Here is a 12,337-nt window from a genome sequence, read left to right on the forward strand (position 1 = left end):
ATGAGAGATCGTACAAGTACTGAAAGCAGGCAGTTTGTACTTCTGAAAGAAGACACCCCTCACTTACAAGCAAAAGGACCTTGTAAGGACTCGGGTTAGGAGCCTGAAATGGGGGAAATAGAGTGTGCAGGGAGCTCTGTTTAAAGAGGTTGGCATTATTGATGCAGTACATTTTCTGCAGATCTGAAATGAGATGGTGTTGCAGATACCATCTGCAACTGCAGATCTCTTTCCTGCCCAACTACAACTCTGCCCTCCTATGTATAAATGCCCTCCTATGTGCTCATATGGAAAAGAGAAGTTATGCCACAGATATTCTGCTTGCTCCCCCTCACCATTTCAACTCTCATTCAGGTATCTCCTCTTTGTACCCAGGCATCTCCTCCGTGCCTACCTAGAAAGAACAGTTTCACTCTCAAAATGTAAGCAATTAAATAAGAAAAGCAGATTGAGAAAGTGACACAAATAGTAATGGGATTCCAGTTAACATTCAACCTTGGAAGAATCCAGGGAAAAATAAAAAGTAGTGTTTTCCCTCCATCATGCATGTTGAATGAAGAAATGATCCCACATGTGTGCTGCGCCAGGGTTCTGTTCCTGCTGTCTGTGAATCTGACTGTACCTGGGCAGCTGAAATCAAATGTAACCTATAAAAAAGAATCTCTCAAACTGCCTCTGCTCTCTTGTAAAACATAGTAATAGACCTAAAATAGTCATTAGATTTCACATTTTCCTGTTGAAATGTCATGCCTTTGAAGTCAGTGGGTCTGCTGTAAATATTGAATGCTGTGACAAGATTTGCTTCTTCCAGCATTACTCACCTAAGCTGCAGTGGAAGAGAGAACTGTTCAGCTATGTCAAATATTAACTAAGGAGGAACAGAATTAAATATGTGATGCTCTGTTTGGCCTAGATTTTAAAAAATATCTCCTATCTCATCCTGGCATCTATTTAATACTGCAGCAGAAGCATCCTGCCAGCTTACCTCACTAAGAAAAAACATTGCAGAGTAGAAGGCAGCCATGAGCCTAGATTTAAAGTTCTGTGAAATGCTAATGCTGTTCTAGATCCCAGGCCAAAATTTCACTCTTATTTACATCCCATTGACTTATATGAGAGTGCACAGGAATAGCTGAGGGAGGAATAGGGTGCATCTTCTCTAATGTCATAGTCAAGGACTATCATGTTAATAGTATCAGAAGGAGAACATTACAGAACTTGTAACCACTAAAGGGCAACATGTATAACACTGTGTGCGCTCATTGAGGTGCATAGCCTCAGGACTGAAAAAAAGACTACACACCTACTCAGGAGTATAACAGGGCAGCTCCACACCCTGGGCAACTCTAGGACATGGGGTAGTGATACCTGCCGCACTGCCTGTAGTGATGATGAAAGTAGCTATTTTTGTTCCCCTTCATCCCCAGGCAGCAGCCAGGGCTGTTCCCCCATCTCCCACTTTCAGTTACGCTACCGTGCCTGCTCAGATTTTATACATACCTAAATTCAGTATAAAAAAATGCTCAATAAACAGACAGATCTGTGCTGCTTGCAGATCCACAGCTGACTAGGTCCCCTCATTCTCCCAATTTCTAATAGTTTCAGGGCTGTTGGTAGAAGCCATGAAAATAAGAGGAACTAGTCAGTTTGGGGGCTGGGCTCCTAGTGACACAGACCTGATCACCCTGTATATTTAACTAACACTATTATTTACAGTGCTGCTAGTCCTGTGACAGCAGCAAACCTAAAACTGACTAGCTTTCGTTTTCAAGGCCACTCACAGCAGCCTTTAAATGCCTTACAAATGAGAAAGAACAGCCATGAAACTGGCTCCTGTCCTTTTCCAGGTTTCTAGCAGCAACCTTTCACAACTACTTCCCCTTCACTATCTCTAGTCCAGCTAAAGGAAATACAGTTATTTGCAAACTAGATGGCTATGGTTACAACCAAGCAGGCAGTTAACCAAAATACAATTAAGCTTAGTATAAAGTGTGGGGTGAAAGATGCTATGCATTTGAATAGTTATGCACTTCACTGATACACAGACAACCAGAGTGGGTTACAATGTAAGAAACAAACAGCACAGTGGAACTGGCACTGTGTTATGTAGTTAAGTAAATGATGCACTTATCCAGCATGCATATAAATAGGGGAGCTCTTGAGCTCACATATTTTCCTGTACTGACCACCCATGTCATTTAAACAGTGTACCGAATCAACTGTGGCTAGGCTATCATGTACTCCACATATCGGGGGGTGTAGAGTTTATAGACAGAGGGAGTGATCACCGTCTAGACTAGGGGTGGCCAACCTGCAGCACAAGTACCACAAGTGGCACAGGTAACCTTTGTGTGGCACACAACAGATCAGGGAAGGGACAGGCAGCACAGATCAGGTAGGAAGCAGAAAGCAAAGCAGCAGATTAGGGCAGCGGTGGGCAAAATGCAGTCCTCAGGCCGCATGCGGCCTGCCTGGCCAGTCTATCCAGCCTATGGTGCCCCTACAAAATTTAGAAAATTAATATTTATCTGCCCCTGGCTGCCTGTCATGCGGCCCTTATTGGCTTGCCAAAACTCAGTAAGTGGCCCTCTGCCCAAAATAATTGCCTGCCCCTGAAGTAAGGCAAGGGGATCAGAGTGGCCCTTGGAGAGGCCTAATTTGTGGCACACCTGCCAAAAAAGGTCTAGACTGTGCTCTCAACAGCTTAGTCAGTACCTCAGAGCTAGCATGGAAAGGGAAGCCTCAAGTTTTGCTTCTCAGAGCCCCAGTTCCCAGCTTGATCCTGCAGGACAGCTGCAGTCTGTTGCTTTCTTATGCTGGATTGTAAATTTAGAGTCTAGCTGTTAATTATTAATTATTACTGTCAATTAAAAACCCATATTTTAAGCAAACCAGTTCAATTACTGTGTTACTAATCAAGCAAAAGATAGGGCAAGGTAGCCTCTTAGGGATAAACTGGCTTTACAGCATGATCTTTAGCATCCTAAACTGCTCAATTGTTCAGAGAGTTTTCAGTAGTCAGACTTGTCTCCAACATTTGTGCTGCTTGTTTACTTTTGCACTTTCCCCAGCTTGAACAAAGAGAGTCAGATAAGTCATGCTTACAACCTACACCCCTGCTTTTATCTTATATTTTGTTTCTCACTTCAGAGTCCTTGGTGTCAATCACATGAAGCTGAAGATTATTAACGTTAAGCAAAGTGGAGCTAGCTGGAGCATGTTTGTCTATTATGTTACTAACTGTCTTGACAAGGATGGCACTTTAAACAAAGAAATATTAATCAATTAAAATAATTGTTACTATTGGAATTAAAAAACTCACTGAAAAAATTTAATTGGTTTTGGGTATAATAAAATCCTGATTTTACAAAATTGAATTTGAAATCAGAATTTTTTCTAATGGCCTCCCCTTAACTGTTTAGATGTAGATGTTGATCTTTTTATGTTGGGATTTCAGGGATGTAGCTGATTACTGTGTGCTTTTGCCTATACTAGAGCTACATTAATTTTAATAGAAAAGAGCATTAAACTAGTAAAAATCATGAAAATAACTCAAAACATTCAGATGTGACATGAAAACAATGGTAAAATTAATGTAGCAAAAATATGTTGGAAAAATATACCACGTAATTCACAAACAATTGAAGGCACACATATGTTTCTGTTTCTATAGAAATTGTCTCTGGAATATTCACAGGCATTATGGGATTTTATTCAAAACTAGTCACAAGCTCCTATGCTATGAATATTAATTTGATAATGTTGAAAGCCAAAAGCATCATAACATAATCAAAAGAAAGCATACTGAAATATCCTAAATTTATTAAAATTAGCTTTATATCATTATGAGCTAAGCAAGCTCATCAGAGAATGTATCCTACTATGTAATGAGCCAAATTATGGCTCTTTGAGGCAATGAAGAGCTGAACAGAATGAGAAGAAATGCATCTGTCTGAGCAATGTGGCAGAAAGTATAATGTTTCTAATTGGGTTCATCTAAACAAATAGTACAGTTATACTAATAGAATTCCTATTATGGGTGCTCTAATTCCAGAATAGTTTATACTAGTATAATTTCTCATATAAATAAAGCCATATAAGGTATAGTGACTCCAGGGCCTCAATAGTAGGTTGGAGTGAGCTGTGGCTCTTACAAAACCATTTAAAAATATTGTCTTCAGTCCCTATAAATTGTACTTCTGGTGATTGGGAGCACTGTGCCCAAATCAGATATGCCACTGTAGGAGGAAGCAGCAATTCTATTTCTTATGGAAATGCTCAGTGTCTGCATACTAAATGTAAGCAGTTAAGTCTTTTATACCAAAGTATAGCTACTTCCTTCATGGAAGAAAGAGCATCCTGTGCTCTCTTCCTTTTCCAGTGAATACAGTCAGCCAAGGACAATCACAATTTCATAGATTTCATGGATTTTTTGACCCACAATCATTTGGAAATCATGTCTTGCAGGGAACAAGTACTGAAATCAGTGGGAATCTATATAAAAAGTAATACTAGCATGCAAACCAAGGGACAGAAAATCTTATCTTCTGCAGCCTTCTCATAGTTTATATATTATTTAGATTCACAGAACAGGTGTGATATATCTCCAGGGTCCTTTAAGGCTCCCCTCTCCACATATGCAATTATTTGTAGTACAATGGAAACAGTTATTACATTGGAGAGCAGGGCTTTTAATCCCACCCCAGAGAATGTATTATACATGTTTTTCCTAGCCTCCTCTGACTACCAACCTTAATTATCTGATTCATGGGCATAGGAAGACTGAAAATTTAGAACTAGTGTACAAGAAGGTGAAAGACTATAATTTACCACTTGGCGGTTAAATAAGCCCAGATATTTGTAGAACTATAGCCATACTAAACCAAACAATTCCTGTGCCTATGGATACAACCTTGTGACACATAGTATAAATCATTCTCCAGAGTGAAAGATTACACTTTTTGCCTCATCGTACCTGAACTCAGAATAACCTTTTATTTGTATCTACTCATCTTTTCCTAGATGAGAGATACTGTCATGTTTTCTCTGATCTACAGCTTGGTTTTTCTCACCCTAACTCTTCTGGGAAAGATATATTGTCTTCTTCAAAGTGTCTCAATGTTTCCTTTCTAGGCTCTGAATTATATGCTAATAGTATTGAAAATGTTTTTGAGTACTGTGTGGAGAGGCCACGACCAGCTACTTATAATCAATCCATCGTCAAAACGGTAGATCTTAAACCTAGTATTTATGGGAAGCCTTATTTCTTTCTGCATGGTCTTGATTCTACTTAGAATTACACTGTTGTAACCCAGGAGTAACTTAATTGACATCAGCGGTGGTGTGAAAACAGTAAAAATCAAATGAGAACTAGAGTCATTGTATTTGAAACACAGTTCAAGCAAGCAAGCAGCTTTTTCAGTCAACTGGATAGCTTGAAGTGGGAAGAGTATAAAAGAAAAAAGAACAGACCAATATCACATTCTTTCTTCTTCAACATAGTAAAGCTATCCTGGGATTTTCAGAAAACTCCACCATCAAAAAAGCCTGTAGACATACAATACTAAACAATGCCATTGTGAGCATGGTGATAAAACAGGAATGTTATTAGTGGGGGCTGCTAAAGACAAAAGATGGCAGAGACAGATTATTTCTTGAGGGATAAAAATAATGAGCTCATAAATACATCTTCTGAAGCTAGGCAGCTCTCTAAAATTTAGGTGTATAAATTGTATTCCCAGGACGGCTCAGGCAGACAGGCAGCTATTGACTCTTTTCTGGGTAAGATTGAAATGCCACAAGTTACTAGGTTGTAGAGAGAAATTATTGAGTCTCTTGTAGCTCCTGAAGAAATTGCCAAGACAAGGCCATTGCTATTATACTAAATGAACAGTGAAGTGCCCAAGCATAGACAGGTTAAAAACATTTTTTCCATTTGCTGGCTTTGTAATTATATTTTTGCCATTTAAAACCTATTATAGAGGAACCCTGGTTCATGTTAATCTATAAAAAGATAAAGTCTCTTTCTTGAAACCAAATTATGTGGCATTTATTAAAGGCTACATACTATTTCAGTAGTATCAATATTACTCAGAAACAAAGGTAGCAATTTCCTTCCATGCAGAATGTATTTTGACCAAGTTTAATGAGGTTAGCAGTTTGATACTTTGCAGTATGTTGAAACATACAACATGGTTTATCTGTGCTAATAATAATAAATTTTCAAAAGGTCAAATCCTGATTCTTCACAGAAACCATAAAAATTGGCTTTGTGCTGGTAGAAGAAAAGGAATTGTTCCATTTCACCCAGCTGCAAAATGCCAGCAGAACCGTACACTATTGCTGTATCTACAGCAGAACCATACAGCTGCTATAGCTGTATCCCTGCTCCCTCCTCTGATGTGGGAGTCTGTCAAGAAAGGCTGGCATAGTCTGGGATCTGCTGGCTATATTACATCAAAAACCAGACCACTTAGTCTGCCCAAGTCCTATGTGGAACTTAATGTGTGACAAGGCCCAAAAATGAGACGAGGGAAGACCAAATTTAAAAAGCTGTGAGAAGCACATTACCTTAGCATACGTAAGTCTTTCAATCACATTGGTTATACATTTCTTAGTTATGATATAAATGATTTTCAGTAAGAGAAATGAGAGAAAGCCAAATTCATCTGTGATCAAAGTAAATTTGGGACTAACCTGAGCAGCAGTGCTTGATACAAGGGATATTTGACACATATTGAACAATTCCCTATTCAATGGCACAAAAAGGAAGTAAACACACCATGTGGCCTGAGCACTGAAACGTGGAAAAAAAAACCCAGCACTTTACCGAACGAGGAAGCATGTTAGTTCAACCTGGCTCCCCAGCATCTCTATCGATTGGGTGCTTCAGCAGGGCTTTTTGGCACTTTTATCTAATAGCTGTTTCAATCAGCTATTAAATAAAAGCACCAAAAAGCCCTGCTGAAGTGTGCAATCTATACAGATGCTGGGCAAGCTGGGTCAAACTAACATGATGCCTCTTCTGCGCATTCATTGCACTCAGTGTGGGGGTGTGCCAAGCTGAAAGTAAAGTACATCTGTAAGCAGCCAAAAAAGATGCCCCCTGCAGTAAATCACTAGTTTGAGGATCCAGGACTCTTCTGAAGACTCCTGAAACCTCTAGTTCATTTTTATTTGTGCTGAACAGAGGACAGAGTGCTTCTCTGTCATGTTGCTTTTTTACAGAGGACATCTTCAGAACTGAATGCCCACTATACTTTTGCCTTTTAATATCATGTTGTAACATTAGATGCCTAATTTGCCCATTCATACACATTCCTCTGTGTCTGATTTAATAATATATACTGTTCTGACTTTAGATTTAAATACTATCACAGTCCTCACACACAAAATCCTAAAACTGCTGTGCTAGAAAGTTCAAGTGCCAACGAGAAGGTAGTTATGGTTCCCTTTTCTCTGCTTCTGGAATAACACTTTGAAAGGCCCCTGTCTGTAAGAGCATTTGCCCAGACTGGTTCCTATACTCCCTTCACAATTTACTCCCACACATGAAACAGTTCTTCCACTTCCATGTCTGAACCAGCTCCTGTTCTTTGGGTGGGTGGTAGCAGTATTATTTTCGTTCCACAAACCAGGTCCCTACCTAGGCATATATAGTTCCTCAACTCCCAATAAGATTACACTAGGCAGGTTTGCAGTTCAGTATCAATACATGTAATATAATAAACAGCAAAAGCAATACTAGAAAATAGCACATCTTGGAAAGACCTAAAGGAAGAAGTAGAACAACATTCAATACAACTGTCCAGTGTGGTTGCTAAAAAACATTATTGCTTTCCTTTGATGTGCTTCTGTATGCGGTGGCATGTATTTCAGTTGCCTGTAGTTTCAGAAGGAACTACTAATCTGGCAAAAGTAGATAATGAGGTAACATTCTAGGACTGAAATGTATTAAAAGAGACTGAAATAGATAAATATTGTCTAGGAAAGAGATAATTCAGGATGAGCATGATTGCTATCTGTTAAGCAATATACATCAATAGAGAGAGAGGGAATTAGCCATGTTAGTCAGAAGTCAGACAGAAGGCAGGGCAGGGTGCCAATTTAAAGGATGGTGTCACACGTTCAACTTAATACTTACTAAGCACAGCGAAAACATGAGCAAGCATGTTCAAACAGCTTAATACATGTTAAGTGCCATTGGGCATTGCAACTTTGATCTCTTTCAGGCAAGGATTATCTAACATATTAACTTCAATGTGTACTAACTTCAGTACATCACAACAGTCCAGTGATTTGCAACCATTGCAAGTGAATGTGTGCCTATACCTAGAGACTAATCAGAGGCATAACCTATAAAAGTATATGGATTCCAAGGTGCCACCCTGCCTTCTGTGTATATAGTTTCAGAAGATGGAAGAACAAGAATTGGTTTGAAACAAAGGTAAGAAGTATTTAAGCTAGATAGATTTTAGGAAAGCATTAAGAGCAATGGACCCATTTAAGCTAGACAGATTTTAGGAGAATATTAAAAGAAATGGGCCCATTCTTCCTGCTTCTATTGAAACTAATGGCAAAAATCTCATGGACTTCAACGAACATAGCTAGATAATGGAATAGATGAACAAGCTTGAGGGTCGTGGCCTCATCCTTGCTGAGCTGCTATATTGGAGTGGAAATGAAATTGGGCACGGTACAATAACTAATTGTAAACATGCATAGAACCAGACAGGATTACTTACAGGGTCTGTCAGGGCCTCTCCATGTGTCAGAATTTATTTTAGTAGTTTGCTTTTGTATTACTCACCTGAAAGGAGCCGAATGCCATTAGTAGCTGTAGATTCTCCTGGGTGGTTATATTCTTCTTTTTGTAGGATAACAGAAGCCATTCTTGCACTTTTGCTATCTGGTTTAAACAAAATTAGTTGTTATCTAATATAAATATTTTTGTTGTTAGAGGGAAAATTGGTAACAACCCCTATAGTTAGCTTGCCTAATGCTTTTTAATTTTAAAGAATTCCCGTGACCTTTTTTTGAGCTTTAATACCTCCATTGTTTACAATAAGCCTTTGAAATCTGGCCAGGGACTTGAATTCTCCAATTAAATTCTATTCAGGTTGCCTTTGGAAAGGCAAACCTTTTTCCCTTCTCTGCTCTGTGCAACTCCTGGAAATGGTGGCCACCTGCCAAAATAACTGAACATGAGTCTTCTAATCCAGGGGTGGGCAAAATGCAGCCCGTGGGCTGAATGCAGCCCACTAGGCCATTCTATCCAACCCGCAGAGCCACTAAAACATTTAGAAAATGAATATTTATCTGCCCCTGGCTGCCTGTCATGCAGCCCTCGATGGCTTGCCAAAATTCAGTAAGCATCCCTCCCCCTGAAATAATTGCCCGCCCCTGTTCTAATCTAAGGTCAGGCCCACACAACTGCCCAAGCAGCTAGTAGCAGCCTATGCTGGGAGTCCAGGGAGCAGCTAACCTCTCTGGAGTGGGGGGACAAAGGCCCAAGCTTCTCTCCAACAGTCCTTCCTTTGAACCTGTCTTTTTTTCTGGGACTGCAATATTAGAAACAAGCACTCCTCCAGCTCCAAAAAGGATATGATGAAATACGAGCTTGGGTCTGGACCCAACACCTGACTTCCACACACATTCATCCACACCAGGCCAGGAGGACAAAAGCATACTTTAGGTCAGGAGTGGCCAGTCTGGGGCACACAGGCCACAGGCGGCACAGACAGCCTCTGCATGTGGCAGATTGGGAAGAGAGCAAGCAGCACAGTGGCAGAGAGGGAAGGGAGCAGTCATCATAGCAAGGGACGGGAATCAGAGTGGCATGCAGGGAGATGTGGGGCTTAATTTGTGGCATGCCTGCCAAAAAGGTTGCTTCCCCACTGCTCTAGCTATCAATTAATATTTTTAGTCCTGTAGTAAGATGCTGCAATATAATGCTGGGTGGCAATGCTGAAAGATCAGAGCTCAACCATACCAATGATGTGCTCCACGGTAAAGGGATGTTTCAGGTCTACATAACAAAATGTTGTTAACTTCCTTTCCTTTAAAATAAATTGCGATTTAAAATAAACCCTGTTAAAGAATGTTAAGTTACAAAGTCACCTTTAGAGGTTAGGAAATGCTACAGTGCATAACGCTGTTTGTTTACTCTAAAAATGGTAAAGTGTCTAGACTAGAGAGTAAGGCCTGGAATAGCCATCTGGTTAAGGCAGAAGACTGCTCACTAGGCTTTCTTCTAACCCTGACTTTGTTGCAGGGTTCCTATGTACGCTACCAGCCCTAAAGTCTGCATTTTGTCAGGAATCTGCTAACTGCCTGCTTCATTTTCTGTATGGTCTGATCTGCTGAAGTCCTGAGCACCCATAGCAACAGCAACTACCATCAATGGCAGCTGTGGATGTTCAGCACTGCTGGCAAGAGGACTCTGCCATATGAAGAAATGAGAGGAAAGTTGAAGGCTCAAGGTCCTGATTTCTAATGTGGCTTTGCCCCTGATTCATTTGCTAAGCCTCTGTCTCAGTGTCCCCATCTTTAAAAATGGTAATACTAATAGCTGCACATATGAAGACAAATTCATTAATGTTTGTGAGGCACCCAGATGCTACAGTGGGAAGTGCCCTAGAAAAGCCCCAAGGAAATTTAAGATAGCTGTATTTGATGTAGGCTTTGGGTGGTGTGTAATAATTAAGATAAAAGCCACGAACTAAATTAGGATAATGATTCTGAACAGTTGCTTCAGTCCCTTAGTACAACCCAGCCTATGCACTAAGTAGGCTGTGATAATGTCATTGAAGACTATATCAAAAAATATTCACATAAGTCAGAGGCAACCATAAATGTGGTATTTTCTAACATGTGTGCACTTAATTTTGCAACTTTAACATGCTTTTAACGTAGGTAGTTCCAGTAATGTAACTAAAGCAGGGCAACCAAGACAACAGCTCCAGGTGCCAACTTTGGGGTGAAGGGAGTGCAGAAAAATAACAGCCACTGCTGCCGCTGGCTAGCCATATCACCAGCACCCAGGCACAAAGCAACCCAGTTAACCCTCTTGGTTGTTGATGTAATATGATGTTCTATAAGTATCAAAACAAGTTCCTCAGAAGTAAAAACTATATTCTAGAGGCAAAGCAGTAATGAGAGACTTAAAAAAATTGTTCCTGATTATATCTAGAACAAAATCTGAAAAACTCATAGTTAGTGAGGGAATTGATCTGTTTAAGAATAAATACAAAATATTGTTAAACTACCAAAGAAGCTTGTGGAGGGTTCTATATTAAAAAATAGTAGGTTATGATTCAAATGGTATAAAATTTACTCTTATGTCCTTAAGCATATATATATGCCTTACATTTATGAATAAAAATATAGAAAACTAAACTAAATGGTTTAATAGCTTTAGTTTACCTGCTAAGACCTGAGTTCATGTGAGGCTTTTTTACAAAAAAGACAGGACCTGACTCAGGTTCCGGCAAGAAATAAAAAAATTAAGTAATTTACAAATGGTCTGGTTGAAAATATATTCCTTTGGAATGTATTATATCACCCATGTCCTCTGCTACAGATTTAGGATCTTAAACAACTGTTGGGCTTATTCATTTAAAAAAAATCTTTCCATTTGCCTTTAAATAGAAACATTTTCCAGGCATGCTCTTTTCCTCCTGTTCAGTCATGACTACAATTAGACTCCTAGGCTAGGGACAGACACTACATATAAACCAGTAGGAGTGATTGGAAGCTGGTTTAAACCTGTAACAGAAGTTTAGTTCACATAGACTGGTTTCAAAATGGCCAAACCAGCTTAAGATAGACCTGGACGGATGTAGTATCAGACTTAACTGATTTAAGTTCAAACAGTCTTTTGAACTTCTGTTCCAGATCCCCTCCTGACCAAAGGTAGGTCTCAGTCCTCTGGCATCCCAGGATGCATTGCAGCCCCCCACTAACACCTCCCCTTACAGATCCTGCAGGCTAGCCTTCGCCACAGCATATTTGCTCCAGCAGTCTGGCAGCCCTACCCCGGCTCTCATAGAGCTGAGGCAGCTGCCCCAGCTCCACCAGCAGCAGCAGAGGGGTGGGCAAGGGGGGAATGGGCCCCCACCCCAGCCCACAGTGGGGAAGTGGGGGGAAGGCCCTTGAGATGGGGGCTGTTCCCCACCTCCAGCACAGCTCCACTGGGCTGCGAATGCCCGAGCCCCACCCTCTCACCAGCCCCCCACCAGTCAGCCATGGGGGGATGGGTAGGGGTGGGAAATGGACTTCCCCCCACCCACTGTGCAAACACCAGCTGTGGGGGCAGGGTGGAGGGGGGGTCACCCTG

General features: G+C 40.5%; 1 protein-coding gene across 1 annotated transcript in view; it reads right to left on the minus strand.

Moving 5' to 3' along the window:
- TMEM156 (transmembrane protein 156) overlaps nucleotides 1-12,337 on the minus strand; it is a 47,120-nt gene that overhangs the window by 9,211 nt on the left and 25,572 nt on the right. The window contains exon 5 of the mRNA XM_019526653.1: nucleotides 8,810-8,908. Within this exon, the coding sequence (XP_019382198.1) occupies nucleotides 8,810-8,908 (99 nt within the window). The remainder of the gene's footprint in view (nucleotides 1-8,809; nucleotides 8,909-12,337) is intronic.

The sequence above is a fragment of the Gavialis gangeticus genome, unplaced genomic scaffold, assembly GCF_001723915.1.
Source record: "Gavialis gangeticus isolate Ggan-Ray unplaced genomic scaffold, GavGan_comp1, whole genome shotgun sequence".
NCBI classification, from domain to species: Eukaryota; Metazoa; Chordata; order Crocodylia; family Gavialidae; genus Gavialis; species Gavialis gangeticus.